The sequence below is a fragment of the Antechinus flavipes genome, chromosome 2, assembly GCF_016432865.1.
Source record: "Antechinus flavipes isolate AdamAnt ecotype Samford, QLD, Australia chromosome 2, AdamAnt_v2, whole genome shotgun sequence".
NCBI lineage: Eukaryota > Metazoa > Chordata > Mammalia > Dasyuromorphia > Dasyuridae > Antechinus > Antechinus flavipes.
Genome location: NC_067399.1, coordinates 42959611 through 42978830, shown reverse-complemented (window position 1 = coordinate 42978830; position 19220 = coordinate 42959611). Strand labels below are relative to the sequence as shown.

The following is a 19220-nucleotide window of genomic DNA, read 5'->3' as shown; positions in this document are numbered from 1 at the left end:
TGCACACCTTTTTTACTTTATTCTTTTTCATCCCCTTTCATCCTTCCACATTCCCCCAGGCTGTAGTTAAAGGATATATTTATTGTATACACATGTAGATATATACATACACATACATGTACAAATATCTTTTCTATCCCTGCTGACTCTTTGTTTTAATTCTGCTTCTAACTTGCCTTGTTATTATTTAACTTCTGCTTAATCATGGATCCCTCCCATGTCTTCTTCCCTCAGCCTTTACTTCCTTGTACACCAATCCTTCTTCCCTTATTTCTTTATAGATTTTGGAGGTGGCTATCCCCTCCGTGGTGTATATGTAGTGTTGCCTTTTGAACCCATTTCTGATATGAGTGGATTTTCAGAACGATGAGCCTTCCTCCCCGCCTTTAATATCTCTGTGTGTATTTTTCATTTGAATAACAAGCTTCTTTTAGAGAAGAAAAAACATTGGATTTTGGAGGCAGGAGGCCTTGAATCTAGTTCCTGATGCACATTGGGCAAATCATCTGACCTCTATCAACTTGTTTTCTTGTCTCTGTCTCTAAAGTGAGAAAATAATTTTGATTCCTCATAGCCTAATTGTGAAGCGCCTGTAAGATGACTACACGAATTAAAAGAATACAAAAGTACCTTACAACCACTGAGTACTCTATAAATGCAGCTTTGTCTTAGCTTGTGTGTTGTTTTGGGTCAGAGCTGTAGAAAAGGCCCTAGATTAATGCAAAACAGCAAAGGATTTGCCACTTAATCTTAGCATATTGCCTAGTGTGTAAATGGAAAAGGTAAGTGATTTGTCTTGTCCAGCTTCATATAGTCTGTCTGTGTCAAAGAAAGCATTTATGCCTTATATTTTCTTTTATGTCCTGATTGTCAGTGCTGCCTTTCATGTACTTAACAGGAAAGGGAAGTAGCATATTCTTCATTTAGTCACTGGAATACATAATATTTCCACTATCCCCAGTAATCCTTAAAAAAAAATTTTTTTAAAATTTTATCATTTCTTATTTTTAGATCTATTGGCATTGGAACAGAGCAAGACATTCTATAAACCAGACTGGTTTGACATTGTGGAGTCTGAAGTCAAATGCTGTAAAGAGGCTGTAACAGTCATTGACATGTCCTCGTTTACTAAATTTGAAATAATTGTAAGTAATTGGGAACCCAAATGGCAAGCTATAGAATCTTCTTTGATTATTAAAATAGCTTTATCTGACAATTTGTCTCTGTAGTACTTTGTCTCTGTAGGATGAATGTAATGTAGATTTTTAGTCTTTGCTTTTTGGAATTTTCCCTAATTTCTTTCCCAGTTTCTGTTCTTACTGAATTTTTTCAGGATATGTATCAGGATATGTATACTTGCATATTCAGAATAATTGAACCTTTTCTTTACTATGCCTATAAGAGATACAATCAGAATTTTTATTTTATCTTCCTGATATAAACCCAACAAGTATTAATTAAACACTTACTTTGTACCAGGCTCTGGGCTCAGGCTGAGGATTACAAAGAAACCCAGCTCAGGGAATTCCCAGCCTAAATGGGGAAATAGCACTGTGTAAATATAATGGAAGGGTTGAGGCTCAATAGAAGGCAGTTTCCGAAGGAAGGTATTAGTGGCTGTGGGAGAGGGAAGACCAAGAGGAGCTACCTTCTGAGGGGTGCGTTTGGAGCAGATGCTTTTAAAGGATGGGGAAGCTGGGGGCCAAGGTGAAGAGGCCAGCAGGTACCATATGGAGGAGGAGACCACGGGTTGGCCTGAGGAGCTGGATCCCGGAGCGCGTGGGGGCCAGTAAGGCCATACTGCCTGGTTCTGTGGCTGAGTGCTCCGAACGACCGACAGGACTGGGGAGTACGTGGGGAGGTGATGGAGGGATGGGAGTGTGATGAGACCTGTACGTGGCCTGGAGAAGGGCCAGAGACCTGAGGCCAAGGGAGCTCTGGGCCAAGTCCAGCTTGGAGAGGCGGGCTGGGCTATGGGGGTGGAGATAGGTTGGCGCTGCCACCCCGGGGATGGCGCTCCTGCATGTTTTCTGCACACATGCTTCCTCTTCAGGGCGCTCACTGGCCTGATGCTGTTGTGCTAATTGCTATTTCCTCCTCCAACAGTCCCCTGGGGAAGAAGATTTTGAGCTGCTGCAGTACCTTTTCTCCAATGACCTGGATGTGCCTGTGGGCCACATCGTGCACACGGGCATGCTCAACGAGGGGGGCGGCTATGAAAATGACTGCAGCATAGCACGGCTTAGCAAGAGCAGGTGAACGGCGGGGTCTCCGTGACCCCCTCCGGGACCTCTCCCTTGTGGTGGGATGGGGGCATGGCTAAAAACCTTCTCTTGGTCAGTTTTTGAGCAATTTGTTCTTTGGAGACTAAGTCTGAGAACAAATCACAGAGGTGCATCATTGGCAGTTTTTAATTTGGGAAGGCTGCCTATTTTATGGAATGGCAGCCAGCCCCGTGTAATATGTGTCTTCTGCTCACTGTGGGTCTCCTTGGGCAGCATTCAGTCCCAAGGTGCTTGGAGAAGATGTTGGATGTGGGCTAGCCTTGTTCTCCGTTGGCTTGGAGAATAGAGAGGGCAGGATTCCTTGCTGCTTTCATTGTATGTTCTTTGCCATTTGGTTTTGATTTTTTTTTTTTTTTTTTTTTTTTTGGGACTTTGCTTTCTAGTTTCTTCATGATTTCTCCTACTGATCAGCAGGTCCACTGCTGGGCCTGGCTCAAGAAACATATGCCTGAAGACAGCAACCTGCTTTTAGAGGATGTAACTTGGAAGTACACTGGTAAGGTGGGCTCAGGGATGGTGTGGGGGGTGGGGGATGTTGGGAGATTCAGGGATTACTCATGCTTCTGTGCTGTCGGAGGCAAGAGAAACTGAGGTCATCTTTCATTGGCCCAAGCTGGTTCAGCAGGACCACTTTATTCACTCTCCTGAACTCCCATTTACAGGTTCTGTCTATAACAACAACAATAATAACTAGCATCTGTAGAACTTGTTGGGATCCAAAAGACATGTTATAAGTATTATCCCCAACAGCCCTGGGGAGGGAGGTTCTGTTAATATCCCCATTTTACAGATGAAGAAACTGGGGCATTCAGAAGTCAAGTGACTTGGCCGGGGTCACACAGCTGGTAAGTGAGACAGGATTGGAACTCGGGTCTTCCTGACTCCAAGTCTAATGTTCTGGCCCACCAGCTGTCTCTGAATCATTGCAGATCAAAATCTGCCTAATGAGCTGGCCTTTCCTATTCTGCTGTGGTCTGTAATGAAGGCTTGAGATAATTCAGTGGTTCAGCTTGCCTGGATAATTTTAGATTCTCTTCTTAGCCTACCTACTTGCCTAATACATTGCCAGGCATATTCAGCTTTTCGTTTAAGAATAGTCATTGAAGAGTTATCTGGAAGCTTAGTAAGAGTCTTCATAAGAGGGAGGTGGGGGAGGACAATGTTGCAAGAAGACTGGCTGGAAAGTGGGGGATACCCACAGAGTCAGAAGAAGCAGAATTGCCTCAAGACCCAGACACTTTGAACTTTTTCTTTCTTTTGTGTAGTGTCATTACTGAAGTTCTCAGGATAATCATCCTGTTATAAGGAAGGTACTTTCTCTTCCATGTGATAGCAAAACTTGGGGTTACTTCTGCATTGTTCTCTTTAGTCTGAGCATGGAATTAAGGGCCTTAAAAATGCAAATGAAAGCATTTTGCATCTAGATAATAAAAGTATAAAGTTTTTAGTCTTAACATTTATGTTTTTATTTTTGATAAATAAGAATTGTCTAATATGGTGCTCAGTTAGCTATGTGTGCTGATAGCATAATGGTTCCTTTCGGAAATATTAATATTATCAGATACCCACATGATGTCATGTAGAATATAAGTCTCTTAAGATTGTTCCATTCTCTGTATTTTGTTTACCTTATGCTGGGCGCACATTAGACCTTGAGTGTTATCAGAGAAGTGAAAAAGTCTTCATTCCACTAGTATTGATCACCATTTGAGCTCATTCAAATTGACTCTAGGAAACTTATTAACAATATTGACATATACCCCATTGGTAATTGTTATGGTAGAATGTTTGGTCATGCTTTTCCATTTCTATATGGAAAATTTTCCTGAAGCATAATGATAAATGAGATAGCTTTCTATAATTCTTTAATCCTGATAAGAGTTATGTGATAGTTTCAAAGTGTTAGTAAACCAGTCTCGTTATTGTGTGTGCCAGGTAAAATGCATCTAGAATAATCCTTTGTCATTCCTTTTGAGAAGCCAAATATTTCTTCTTTTCTATTTAGCTCTCAATCTGATTGGTCCCCGTGCTATGGATGTTCTTTCTGAATTATCTTATGCCCCTATGTCTCCAGATCATTTCCCATCCCTCTTCTGCAAGGTGGGTACTGGCATACTTTTTCTAGATTTATTTATCAAAGTATTTTGAGTTTTGGATTTGTATTTCTAATGCAGGGTTATAACAGAAATGGTTTTGACTGAGCAAACAAGGAATATAATGAGTAACTTTCTCCTCACTTTCAGATTGTCTTGTTCAATCATCAATGGAATTTTTTTAAAAATAGACTCATCTGAATGTCAGTATGGTATTAGCTAGTTCATAGCAGTAGATTTAACTTATTTCCAGCTTCGAAGATTATGAGCATTAGAAAATTATTTTTTCCAAGATATATTTTTCCCTTGCATCGTTTTTTGTTTTTCACAGCCAGTATAAATTTGATATAGAGAGTTAATCATCTTCTCAGGTTAGAAATTACTTGTCTTAAAGAAAAAAGAAAAAAAAGTTTACATATGTTGGCTATCTCCTATAAATACCACTGATATTTACAATTTTTTGTTTTCGTCTTTCTCAGTTTAAACTAATTGATACTACGTAGAATTTTTAAAAATGCTAGCTGCAATGTTTCTTAAATTAAATATACATTTTTAACACAACTGTAATGCCATTTCCATTTGTGGCGCCTTTCCCCTCAAAGATACCCTGAAAGGAGGGTGGGGAGGAGAGATACAGTTATGAGCTTGGAACAGCTCTCTTCCAATGACCCAGTGACTTCTGCAGAGTGGGTCTTTGTTAATGCCCACCTATATAGGAAATAGCAAGACCAAAGGAGCACTGGGTGAGCTCTGGCCCTGTATGCTTGGATATTCCATGATTACAGAGTTATTGTGAGCTGGGGCTTTAGGCATAGGTCTGATCATTGGGTATTTTAACTAGGGATGGAGGACTGAACTTTGTGATCAAAAAAGAAATGCTTATATTGGGTGATTAAGCTGGGGCTTTTCACCTGTTCAACAGGAAAACAAATGGGTTTTGTTTTTTGGTCTTTCCTACCCTTCTTACCCATTCTCAATTTTAGTCAAAATCTCTTTGGTAGTAGCCTCTTAACAATCTTTTCAAATTAAGCTACTATAGCCTTATCTAGTTGCAAATTATTCATAACACAATTGTTGTGCTATTGGTTCATTACCAGGTCATTTCTTCAGAACCATGTCTTTCAGAGTTTTATCTTTATCTTGGAGCTTGGTTAAATTCACAGTCAGGGAAGTCTCTCCTGCCTGCTCTGCCTTGGTCTTATATTTGAGTGCTTCATCAAGCCTCTCTGTCTCAGTTATGTGAGGCTGTGATTGCTGTCCTGTTTTCCCAAGTCAGCTGTCAAAGTGTTGGCAGATGAATCCTCCTGTTCTTGTGTAAAGGCTGAGCCAGTATCTATAGTACTCTTTCCCTTGAAGTTATAACAAGTCGATGAGACTAAGCTGATGTTTCATGATGTTTCATCACCTGCTGAGATAGTATGACTCTTTCAGTCGTTCACTTTGAATCCTTTGAATAAATATATATTCTGCTTTTTTGGTAGTAGACATATTGAAAGTACTCTAAAAAGCTGCAAAATTGATAGATCTATGAAATAGGTAGTTATAAAAGAATCTGAAAGTCTGTTTCTGAGGAGGATTGTATGACCTTCAAATCAGAGGTAAAAACCACTTCTGAATTTTTCACCACTGTCCTTGTCTCAGCTTTCAGGGAAATGCAGTTGAAAATTGTTTACTGTTAGTAATAAATAGACTACTTCATAACTGTTTTATTGGAAAAAGGGACCAGCTAAAGTTTCCTATAGATAGAGAAAACATTTATGTTCATTTTCTTCAAGAAGCTTTCAGTTTGCTTTCAGTCTTCTGGGGTTTACCACCTTCTTAATAGGAGCAATAACTTAACTGCCATCTGATGAAATAGTTGGCAGAGTTGTTAAGGTTCCTAGTTTGTGTAAACACTGTTAAGAAGCTAGGAGCCAGGTCTCTAATGCTATGGTAGCAAGTTAATCTGGATGTCTACAGTACCCCCTTTGTGCAGCATAGGTAGGAGATCTGTCGGCAAAGCCATCCTGTCTTGTAAAAAGCTTGGATGAGAGAAGAGTCATCTTTGGCTCCTGTGGTTTTTATGAGGTAAATCTAGTTCTTGTTTACTGCCCTCTCTTTCTAACTAAAGAAAGAGGTATACCTTGATAAGACATTCTCAGTGACTACTGGTGTCGGTCAGAAAATCAACAGGTTATAAACAAAATGGTGCCGTTAGGAATGCATTCAGGCAGCCAGAAATGCAAATGAGATTGTTGGCTACTTCTCGAAGCAGAGTGTCTAGAATGAAGGAGAGGGGAGTCCCCCCTTGCCCTCTGCTTTGGTCAGAACAACTGGATGCTCTGTTAGAGTACCTGGAAAGAAGCCTCATAAGGGCCATGGATGACTTGAAAGGGCCATTCAGAGGACAACAAAGCTGGTGGGGGGAGACCAGATCTAGACTGGCCTGTTAGAGGATTGGTTTAATAAACTAAAAATGTTTAGTAAAAGAGACTTAGGGGTCCTCAGGTTCTCAGATGGAGGAGGGAGCAGACTTTTTCTTTCTGGCCCAGAAAGGCAGAATGAAATAGAAATTACTAGTTAAATTTTTATGTCAGTTCAAGGAAAAACTTGCTAAAAATTAGAGCTATCCACAAAGGGAACATTGTTTTCAGAAGTAATGGATAAGCCTTCTGTAGAAAGCTTCAAATAAACACTAGATGGTGGATTAGTGACGTTAGATTGGTGATAGAAGAAAAAGTCTGCATGTCAGTTATCATTTCTGCTTGGAGAAAGATCAAAATATATAGAGTTCTATTAGATAAATAAGAGTTGATTAGAATTTTTTTCTAGTCCCAGCTGATTCCCCTTGCATTTTATAGTTATTCTGTAACAAATGACAGACTTCTACAATTGGTTTAAAAAAAAAAAAAAGACATGATTTAGTTTGAGGGCTTTTGATTTGCTTAAACAGAAAAAGAATAATGTCTGTACATCATTGGTATAATATCTGCCCAAAGCCACTAATTCCCTTCTTAACCAGGCCTTTTCATTTGGTCAAGAGTGAACAAAGTTGATTGACATGCCTGTCTAAAGTCAATTGATTCTTCTATTTAAGGCAAGGGTCCCATAGACATCTCAGTTTTAACATATTGGGACAATTGATTATACTTCCCCAAAAGAGCTATCTCTTCTCTAACAACTAAAAAGAGCCTTATTTCTTTTGAGGCAACTCCTTTCTCCTAGACATCTGGATTTACAACCTTCGAGTCACCTTTGACTCTTCCATTTCCCTCACCCGCAATAGCCTCTCTTTTGGCAAGTTTTATCAGTTCCCTCTCCCTGTAAGTCTGCCCTGTTTTCTGCACTTTTGCGGCTTCTGCCTAGTTCATGCCTCCCCTCCTTTCCCTTGATCTGATTCAGTAGCTCAGGCCCCAATCTAACCATGTCACTCACAAAACTTAAGAGGTTCTGCCTGCCCCAAGGATGAAATATAAGCCCTCAATGATAAACTAGATCTCTTCCCCAATTTGACAGGCTGACTTTGGGAGCACCCCCTTTGGAGCACTCTCTTCTGCTGGTCTGCTGGCTTTTCCTGGGCTCCCTCTGTCCTCTCCCTTCTCTCTGTCTCTTCTCACAAAGCTTCCCTTAGCTTCTGTCTGTTCTTGAAACCTTCCCTGATCTTTCTTCTATATTTGTGTGTGTGTGAAGTTTCCATTTTAAAATTATTTGATATTTACTTCTGTTCCTGTACTCCCCCCCCATCAAATAGAGCATAGAAGGCTTGAGGCCAATGACTGTCCTTTCTGTCTTTAAACCAAAGACAGTGAATAGAAAAAAGATGATTCATTCAGTATTTGAAGGACCTGTGACTCCCAGGATAGTGTAGCAGTTGCCTCAAATCAATCTGGTGATGTTTCTGATGAGCAAGAGACTTTGTTTCCTTCTCTTTCCAGTAGACTAGAAAGGGAGAGTGTCAAAATGAGAGTGTCCTTTTCATTGGAATGTCTTGCTCTGGGGTTAGACCAAAGAGTTAATGAATGGCCTTTGCCTGATAGGGACCTAAGAGCTTACCATAATATTCTGTTACCCACTTCCTCTTGTGCCTTGGTTCCTACAGGAGATGAGTGTGGGTTATGCAAACGGCATCAGAGTGATGAGCATGACTCACACAGGAGAGCCTGGATTCATGCTGTACATCCCGATAGAGGTAAGACATAACAGTTATGTGAGTTTTCTAGTGTAGAATTTAAGGCAAAGTTTTTTTAAAATGAGGTTAGCTACTTATTTGTATTTTCTTTTTTCATATTCAAAATGAGTTTATTTTGTGCCAACAGCCTAAGCTGGGTTAGTGATGCTACTTCTGTTTCACTTCTCTTGGAATCATATTAATTTTCTTAATTGACATCTACTATCCTAAATTTGCTTTCAGTTCAAAGATCCCTATGTATATTTAAATTAGTTGCTGACTAACAGTTTCTGAGACAAATCTTTAAGTAATGAATGCAAGGCAAAAGCATTTATTAAGCATTTACTCTGTGCCAGAACTACTGAGCTGGGGATACAAATGCAAAAAGCACAATTTCTTTGAAAAAAACATTTATTGAGCATTTATTCTATGCCAGAACTTCTGAGCTAGGGATACAAATGCAAAAAACACAATTTCTTTGAAAAAAGCATTTATTGAACATTTATTCTGTGCCAGAACTTCTGAGCTAGGGATACAAATGCAAAAAAAAACAACCCACAATTTCTTTGAAAAAAGCATTTATTAAGCATTTATTCTGTGCCAAATAGAACTACTGAGCTTGGGTTAAATGCAAAAGGCACAATTTCTCCCCCAAAGGCAGCAAATTCTAATGAAAGAGATCCCACCCAGAGAGGAATAGTGGTTTGGGAGTGCTCTTTGGTCTGGAATGTTAGTAGCGGGGTGTGGGGTTAGTGAGGCTTTGGGATAATGGCTGGATATACCTCACCCAGGAAACCAGTTTTGATCTGGCTCCTGAATGTAGGGAGGGGACTGCAAAGGCATAAAGTAGTTGGTAATGAAGAGGAGGAAGAAGAGGTCTGAGAGAAGGACTTAAATAAAGCATGCCTGGGACTTTTTCTGAATGTACTAGTAATGACAATGGGGCCTTAGGGCAAAACCTTTTCATGTGAAAACTTTTATGTTCACTGAAAGTATCCTTTTAAATTTAGGGATGGAGAAAATAGAAATTGGCTTCATTGTTTTTCTTCTGATTACTCCATGCACCCAGAGTTGATCAATTGTTGGTGTCTTTGCCAGATTAGAAACTGTTACATAGACCTAGAATTGTCTAGGTCTCATTTTATCAAATTATCAATTTATCATTTGCTCATTTTATCAAAAGAAGTAAAGTGTGTGTGCGTGTGCGTGTGTGGAGAGGTATAAAGGGGAGGGAAAAAAAGACTGAGGACTGGTTTGAGAAGTAGTAGGAGCTAGAGTAAACCAGAAAGTTGTGAAAGAGTGGCTCCTTTGTAAGTAATAGTCCTAGTATTTAAGCTCTAAGTGTATTTGTTTAACAAGTATCTATTAAAGACCTTTGTACAACACTATTTGGTAGTTTGGAGGGGGCAAAAGGAATTAAAAAAAATTTATCCTTTCCCTCTTACTGTCTAGTTTGGGAGAACAGTAAGCTAGTGTCTTGGTTTTCTATTAGAGATACAATATGTATTGTTTAAAGTTTTTTTAATGTTTCCAAATGAAAATCATAAAATTTTATTTGTGTCCATTCAGAATGTCAGCTAATGGGATAATCATTTTTTAATGTTATTTGAGGCAGATTGGAGCTTATTAACAGGATAGGGTATCCTAGGAATGGGAGTAACTGATGTCATCTAGTTTGGACTTTATCCATTGGTTTGGCCTGGAAGAAACTTTGGGCTGTTAGTTGTGTATTTGATTTACCAGTCACATATCCTGATCTCATTTACTTATCAGTCTTAATTCCCTAAAATGTAACAATAAACTTTTTTCTTTCTCCTTATAGTATGCCCTGCATGTATACAATGAGCTGATGAGTGTTGGGCAAAAATATGGGATCCGAAATGCTGGATATTATGCTCTTCGAAGTCTTCGCATTGAGAAATTTTTTGCCTTTTGGGGTCAGGACTTGAACACTTTCACAACACCCCTGGAGTGTGGACGAGAATTTCGAGTAAAATTGGATAAGGTACTGTATGTGACCAGATACAGGTACCTGATCAGATGAGGAAGGAGAGTGCTCACAGAAGAGCATGCTCAGAAATTCCAGATTTGTAGCAATAGGTTGATAATTATGAACTGGATGGCCTTGAATTGAAAAATTTTATCCACAGCAAAAAAAATTGTTATCTGAAAATACCATTTAGAAAAGTCTTCTAATACTATAATTGTGAAACCTTTTAGACCAACTATTTCTGAATGCTATGATGATTGTGGGATTTGCATTGTCCTGCTGACATGTTTTATGCTTAGATGCCTATTGTCCCAGCAGATGTTTTGGGATCTAGTTTTGTGGGTTTTTTTTTAAATTTAATGCTAGTTTATGTTATGACTGAAGTGTTCTTAAAATATTTTAAGAAGTATTTTCTTTCTGCTGTTAAAGAGATGCTCTTTGGGATGCCCTTAGCATTATGAATTTGGCTCATGTAAGGCACTGTACCCTTTATCTTCTCTAAGTATAAAAACATTACCAAAAAAGGATAGAGTGTAGCATAGTAAGGCATTGTTGGGATCAGAGGCTCTTCCCTTAGGCCTGCTTCTCAGGACCAAATGATGGGGGTCTGTACCCCTAAGTCCATGGTTTTTTCTTTTCCAGGGAATGGATTTTATTGGTCGGGAGGCCCTGCTACAGCAAAGGCAGAACGGAGTCTACAAGCGCTTTACCATGTTCATTCTTGAAGATCACGACACAGACCTGGACCTCTGGCCCTGGTGGGGAGAGCCTATCTATCGCAATGGGCAGTATGTGGGCATGACCACCAGCAGCGCCTACAGCTACACTCTGGAGCGCCATGTCTGCCTTGGCTTTGTGCACAATTTTAATCCAGAGACTGGGGAGAAGCTAGTGGTGACCCCTGATTTCATTAACCGTGGGGAATATGAAATCGACATTGCGGGGCAACGCTTCCAGGCCAAGGCCAAGCTTTACCCATTCAGCTCTCTCTTTACTTATAAACGACGAAAGGATGAGATAGAAATGAGTGACTTCCAGGGAAAGTAATGCTGGTAGGAAAGCCTGCTGCCTCCCTCCTCACACTAGGACTTCTCACTAGGATCATCTTGCCAGCTGTTCCCTCTTTCCTTCGTTGTTTCCTATTCTTTCTCCCTTTCTTAAATATGAAGGTTATTTTTGGAATCTTGGGACTGTTTGCAACTTAGCCTACATTAACATTTTTTTTGCTTTGAAACTTTTTTCACCTTTCCTTCTTTTAAGTATCCCCTTCAGTATCTCCTTCCCTTCCTTTCAGTCCTTCCCCCCATCCCAGTCTCACGTTGGCAGATGGCGTTTGATATACTTGGCAGGCTGAACAGGAGGAACCATCCATTCAGCAGAAATAGTTGTACCATTGTAGCTGCCCTTTGAAGGGTGGCGTCCAGTTCCAAGTACTTTGCTCTCTCTGTGCACCTACAATCAAGAGCAGCTGGTCTTTGCTGGCCTCTCCTTGAGAATTAACTCTTCTCTCTCAGCTTGGGCATTCTCCATGGCCCGTAGCGTACTCATTAGGGCTACATCCAGAGGGTGGCTCGAGGAGATGCTCCTCTTAAGCAGGTCATTGGGGATACTCTGATTTACATTTTCCTCATGTACATTGTGCAGAGGGGTTTGGTGCAATGATATACTGAGCAATAGAACGATCAGCTACCTCATTGGTGTGAGACTCAGCAAAGGTTTTATCAGAGAGAGGGAGTCTCCAGCGGGTATTAGGGCTCTCTGAAGGAGCAGTAGAAGAGGTTTGGTCAGCGAGGAAACCCCTGCTGGTCACGTTCCACTCCCTTGTCAGGCTCCTCTTCTGTAGATGAACATTGGTGAGCCATAGTCCCAGAAAGGCCAGCCCCCCTGTCCCAAGAGAAATAGGGTGCAGAAATCTGCTCCCCCTTCTGGGTTTTCTCTTCCACAGGCCCACTGCACTTTGTTTTTGACTAGTTTGGTCTTGCATGGCCTCTCTGTAGTAGGCCTATGAGCTCTGCTCCTTTGAGGGAAGATCAGTTGCAGGGATCTATGCACGAGTCCAGTAAGTACCTTGCCAGCCGTGCTGAGTAATAGCCATACGTTTGAAGAGGGAGGCCTTCTCTCCAGTGGCTCAGTTGATGTGGGCCTTGAGCCTGGCTTCCTAGCCTCTTCTCCCTCTAGGAAATGACTCCATTACTCATGCAATTTTCTCATTTCTACTCATCCTTGTCCACTAGGATCAAAAATTAGTTTGGGGGTTTTGGTTTGTTTTGTTCTCTTGAGACAAACATTCTAAGGAAAAAAGTGTCACTGCCTATTCAGAGCGGACTGTTTCATTGACTTGGCAGTGAAGCTCTTTAGATTGTGCAGACTGCTCTGGGATTTAGCCCCTTAATTTTTTTTTTTACTAGTTAAAGCTGCTAAAACTAAGGAACAAAGAGCTCATGCAGAAATTCATGAACTTAAGGCACTCTGCTGCCCCCACAAGCAAGCCTGCCCTGCCCCGACCCCCGTCAGAACATTAGAGAATTGGGCTTGACTTGCTTTCTTCTAGTTTGTTGCCCACTGGTCCGTCTGGCTCACCCCTTCCTTAGTAATTTTTTGACTTAGGTGCGTTTGTTTGTTTCCTTGGGCCCTTACCAGTTTGGTAAAGGGGAAGAATGTGGCTGACAAACCTGAAGGGATGGGGGCAACTTACTCAACTTCACAAGAAAGCCCTTTTTTCTTTCAGCCTCATTCGTCTCCTTGGCGATTCTTCTGTTTCTACTCTTTTTACCTCTTGTGTCTTTCATTTTGAGTCCAAGCCTTGAGATTTCTGTGAAGTTTCGTATTCTGTGTAGGGCAATTTGGTTGAGACAAGGCTTGGGGAAAAGGATCAGGAGAAGAGAAGTGTCTCCCATCCCAAGAGCAAAGCAACAGATAGAACAATTAGGAAAGAGCAGAGTTTGGGGAGTTGGGAGAAAAGTGGGGAAGCAAACATAGGAAATGGAGATTTTCTGGAGGGATATTCTGTGGACCACACAGAGTGTTTTGTTGAGTCTTGAAAATGAGAGTGCTGGGTATGGGTAGGAAGTTTTGCCCTAATCTGAGTTCTTCCTTTGTAGAAATTTGGACTTTGTATGCATAGGCATCTCCTGCCCCTTCCTTAGCAGTTACATTACATTATCACATCACTGCTTAGAAAGAGAAATAGAAAAGAGGTAGTTGTGTAACCATCCCAAAATTTATCTGACCCAAAGAGTACTTGGCTTTCTTGGGTTTTTTTTTTTTTTTTTTTTTTGGTGATTATTACTGTTTTTCTCTAATTCCTGGGCAGGAAGAAGTATTTGAAAATACTTCTCCCAAATGAGAAAATTCAAGAAGGAAAAAAACAAGTGTGAGCTAGTTAGTTCACTCTCTTACTCCTCCATATTTTTGCCGTCTACTTTTTTTTTTTTTAAATCTCTAAAACCAATCTACTTCTTTTCATTTGGAAGGAAGGTTCAGAGTGCAGTTAGTTGCCATCTTGTCTGAAAAGTGGCCTGGGGCTTCTGAGGAGAAAGACAACTTCAATGATTTGAGGTTTTCCCTTTGCTCACACAGGGAAAAGGCTTTTTACAGAGTGAGATCTGAAATTTTTGTTCACTTTGGATTCAGGCTTCCCTTGGAGCACTTTCCAGGCAGGGAGTAGCCAATTTGTTCCATCCATTTCAGAACAAGTTAGCTCCTTTGGGATAAAAAGGCTTTATGTAAATTATTCTATTAAAAGGAGATCTAGATCCCAAAGGCTTAGAAATGGTCAAAGCAAAAATAACTTAAAATGTCCTCATGTTTTTCCCTTCCCTGGTAGATGTGTTACCACCCAACATTATTTCATCCCAGCCATCTGGTCAAGATTATTCTTGTTTTAGGGCATTTGAGGGACTTTTGTGTTTCCTATGAAGGAGCAATTTCAGTGTAGCTCTTGGATTGACAGGCCATTCTCTAAGCAACAACAAATTCAATTCACCAAATGCTTTCTGAGATTATTCTTCAGTTTGCATGGTCATGCCATTTTTTTTTTTTTTTTTAGTTTTTCTTCTTGCAAATATACCTATATTTATTCTCTTTCATTTTGGTCTTAGGTACAGAAAATATTTTGGTTTTATGTGAATACTCACTGTTGCACATCTTCCGTGAGCCCTCCTAGAAAACAGCTAATGAGTATTTTCCTTTCATTCTAGTCTATGCATTTGGATCTGCTTTCTTGTGGTGGTGAAAATCATTTGGCTTTTGGAATTTGAACTTGAGCCAGAGGATATTAGGTTTACTTGGCAGATTGCTCCCGCTGTGCAAAGAGGCACTGAGGTCAAGGAACAGAATTACTTACTAGTGCAGAAAGCTTTGAAAAAACAATACTTTAATGTGATTAACAGTTAATTTTAATGACTTTTTATTTTAATGACTTATCACAATCATAGAATTGAATATTATTTGCTTCAGTAAATCATTCTCTTGATGGAAAATGGGGAGGGTTTGAGGAAAACAAATTGCTTTATCTTTTCTGGATGATTCAGCTGCTATCAGTATCCCACATTGTTGGCAACAAGTGTAATAGGATGACAAAATTAAGTCCCTTCATTATGGATAGCTTTTAACATCTCGCTGTTTTTAGAGAGACACATAGAATAATATTGCTATAGAAATGAACATCTAGGAAAAAATGCCCCAGAACTGAACAGCAAATGGTGTGTATGACCCATACTTATGTTATCACTAAAATGCTTTGATTGTAATGATGTTAACTTTTCTGGTAGATGAAGAGAGAACAACGAACCTTGTTAAGCTGTCCTTTTGACACAGACTAAGGTCTCCAGGATAATCGGGCTTTCTACTTTAGAAGCGACTTACACAAACTGCAGTGTGGACATAAAATCCATTGGAATCTGAAAGAATATCCAAAAGAGCAGAGTGTTTGTGCCCCACTCAATAATTACATGTGGCTTCAAGTATTTCATATTTTTACTCTCTATATATTATAAAGTAAACTTTCAAGATTCATTATTTTAAAAGTATTCCAGCTTTCTAGAATTTGGCTCTACTATATCTTTAATTGTTAAAGAAAAACAGCATTATAATTACTATACCAGATTGAATGAAAGTTCACACTTGTACAATCAAAACCTCTTTCTGGGCAGAAGACAGTGGCCAAATATTCTTATCTAAATGAAAATGGGATTGCAGTCTAATTCTCTATTTGTAGGCTTCTAAATATCCTAATGTTTTATAATAGTCACAATTGGGGAAATGCTTTCTATTTGTCACTTAAAGATAATTCTTCCTCTTTTTTTCCCCTTAACACAAAGATTCCAGGGACTTTTGTTATTCCCTTATTGCCAATTATGACAAAATCATAAGAAATTTGGCTTGGCTAATTAAGACCATCACATCTATTAATTCTGGGAAGAGGACAAATTGGAAATAATTTTGTTTATACATCAGCATCATGTTTTTGTTGAGTGCATAATTTCTCAGGTATATTACTCAGAAACAAGACTACCTTGAACCTAGAGAGCTGTGCAGTTATTACTACAGTCTCGGTGTTGGTTAGGTATCCTTGTCTTGGTATATGAGCTTTTGTGTTGGAACTGTAGTAGGCTGAAGAAACAAGTACCATTTTGTTCTTTGGTTTAAAGACATAATTCTGAAATTGGCACAAGTCACCTTTTTTTTTCCCCTCCCAGAAAAATAGAACCAAGCACTTTAAAGGAATTCTCGTATTGTTTACCTAGAAGATATTGCTTTACTTATTATTCCATCTTATTTCAAAAAGAGAGATATGCTTGACTTGTGGTCACATTAACCCCACATGTAGGGGATAAAGATATAATTGGAGCTTTCTGAACATTAATTCTTAAGTTTATTGGTTATGCTAAGCTTGAGGGAGTGGCTGTCCTCCTTGATTATCAAACTTAAGGACTCGGACGTTCCCTTAAATGACAAAACTGTTAAAAGTGAACCCGTTAACAGTAATCTCTCGATACCATCTCCATTGCTCCCACAGCATGGAGAGGGCGGCTCTCCAGCCAGGCAGAACCAGGTAAGTTTTCTCAGCAGTAAGGCATGGATTTAGTTTTCATCCCTTGATGGCTGCTTCCACAGAGAAGTTCTTAAGACACCCAAGGGACAATCTGTGTTGGGGGTGGCTAGTGGATTGTTAATAGAAAGGATTTCTGCAATTTGAACAGTCCCGATCATGATGTCATGACATGGACACTTACGTAGGCAGGGAAACATCATCTAGTCTGTTTTCTATCAGGTGGCTTTAGAATAAACAAAGGTGCCCGTCGCCCATTGTGTAGCCATGCAACAAAAATAGGACAAAATTAGCTTTGAAATCTGCTGTCCATCCTGTTATAAAACTCAGCAAATAATGACTCTGCTCTGTATCTCCAGATCCCCGGCCAACACCACTTTGGGCTAACGGTGCTAAAATCCCTTAGACTCCTTTCACGAATGCTTTACTTCCTTTGAGTAGCTTTCCAAGAGGCCTGAGCCTTTCCGGCCTTTTCTCCATTGAGTACCAGAGCTACCCTTCATGGACTCTTGTCATGCTGGGCTTCAGGGACAGTTTTGCTTATCCTCGGTGAGCGTTGGCTACCTTTTATTCTTCAGCCTTCTCCTGTCTCCTGTGGACAGGGCTGACCCTGTTGGGAGAACTGGCCAGCGTCTCCTGCAGACAGGGAGAAGAGGGCAGAAGGCCCGAGCTCTCCTCGCCATTTCCTAGTGCCTTACACGGGGGAGGGCCAGCACAGAAACTTCTTTTCAGTCCGAGTCTCCACAAACCTTCCTCCTCACAGCCATGTCTCTCTCCCTAGCACGAAGAAACAGCTTTCTGCAGATGGGTTTGAATGAACATTGTTCTAGGAGCACAATTCATGCTTTAACTAACCCTTGGTCTATATAATACGCCATTGTAATTCTTGTAAAGTGTTGTAGCCCATTGCATTTGTGCAGAGCATTGAAGCCCGGCTGTGTCCATCAGGTTTGGAGTGAGAACATGCTCCTGAAAACACAAGGCACTTTAGCAAATTGGCATCCTTTTGTGGGGCGCCGATGGTGGGCGGCTGTCAGTCACACAGGATGGGCCCCTGTCCACCAAGGCTGGGTTAGCCGAACAGTGTGCACTGTGTTTATATGGAGTTGTATTTCAATTAAGATTTTCTGGTCTGTTCACATATCACAAAATTTCTTTATGAATAAAGAGGCATTTAATTACTCTAGCCCTGGCACCTTGTAGAATGTTCTTTGTGGCTGGGATAATTCTTTCACGTCCTCCATGCATATATGGGACAATTCCATGTTATTGCCATTTGTGGGAAGAACCACCATAACCACTGTAGCCTGTTGCCTCCTTCTAAAGGGGTCTTTTAGGCTCTTAGAGATGTGGAGCAGAAGGAAGCGTGGAGTCAGGAGAAGCCTTCAGTTTGAACCCTACTTTTTGGTACTTCCCTGGGTGACCAAGGAATGAGCCCAGTATATTAGGGATAAAGACGTCTGCTTCATAAGGTGGTGGTAAGAATGAGATGTCAGACTGCACACCTTGAAGCATGGCATAGATGCCAGTTATTGTCCGTGCCAGGAGGCCACAGGATCTTGGGAATTCCTACAAAATTGAGACAGAAGACAGACCCAACAACAGTGGGCAAGGATGAACCAAATTACCTTTAGAGAGGTTCAGGAGTAAATGTTGGCCTCCAGGGAACTTTTTGTTTTTAATTTTAAAAAATTTATAAAAATTCGAAACTGCCAGCAAAGATAGAAACATTTATAATCTCCATTGATCATGGAAGTGCCCACCCATAATAGTGGGATTTTTTAAGGTCTTGAGAAAGGAGAGTGAAGAGTTTGAAACTGTAAAGTAGGAGTGGTGAGTGGTGTTCCATATAGTGGAGGCAAGATGGAGGGGGAAAAAACCCAAAATAAGGAACCGATGACTAGATTTTTCTCTAATTTGCTGCTGCTTCTGTGGGAATCTCATGTGCGTTCCCATGGAAGGCAGATGCACTGTCCAGAATGGCCACCAAGTGGGCCATTGGGAGTGGAGAGTGGGACAAAAGGGTGCTGGATTCCCCAAAGATGCCCTGGCCGGCCCCGTACCCCGCACTGCCGCCCGCTGGTTTTAAGGTCCTTGGATAAACCCTCAGGATTCTCGCTGTAGAATGCTGGGAGTAGACTGACTGAGAGTTGTAGTTTCCTCCGAGTTTGAAAAATGATTCCATGATCTAAATACTTGTTACTGCTTTGGCTGGAAAAAGCCTCGGACATTGTGCCTGGGTGTCTCACTTGCTGGTTGGTAGAGAAAACAAAATTAGACCCAGGATTTGGGGGATTTACTTTGTAAAATCCTCAAAGGATGTGACCTTGGTTAGAAAGATGGCGTGTCCAGGACGGCTGCCCATGGTGCGCTGGTTGCCGTAGATTTCGGCTTTTCTAACACATCAGCCCGGAAAGGGGCACCCCGGGGATAAGCCTGCAGACGGGTTCGCTCCTGCCCTTCCCGTGGTTCCCGGGCTCACCCGGGGCTCAGGATTTAGGCAAAGTTGTCCCGATACCAGACGCGGGGTGACGAGAATGGATGGGAAATCTCCTTCCCTTTGTTATCCTAAATGGAAACCAGCAGGGGGCGCCGTTCGTGTCTCCATGGAGGCCATCACCCGCTATTGCGGAGGAAAAGCCAATGGCTTTTC

At 40.8% G+C, this 19220-nt stretch overlaps 1 protein-coding gene across 1 annotated transcript in view; it reads left to right on the top strand.

The window, feature by feature from the left end:
• The window catches only part of PDPR (pyruvate dehydrogenase phosphatase regulatory subunit), a 35331-nt gene extending 17578 nt beyond the window's left edge, over nt 1–17753 (top strand). Inside the window, exons 12-18 of the mRNA XM_051974639.1 lie at nt 1012–1145; nt 2107–2255; nt 2669–2781; nt 4291–4385; nt 8457–8546; nt 10348–10530; nt 11158–17753. Coding sequence (XP_051830599.1) covers nt 1012–1145; nt 2107–2255; nt 2669–2781; nt 4291–4385; nt 8457–8546; nt 10348–10530; nt 11158–11562 — 1169 coding nt within the window. The 3' untranslated portion in view covers nt 11563–17753. The remainder of the gene's footprint in view (nt 1–1011; nt 1146–2106; nt 2256–2668; nt 2782–4290; nt 4386–8456; nt 8547–10347; nt 10531–11157) is intronic.
• Nucleotides 17754–19220: the final 1467 nt, after the last annotated feature.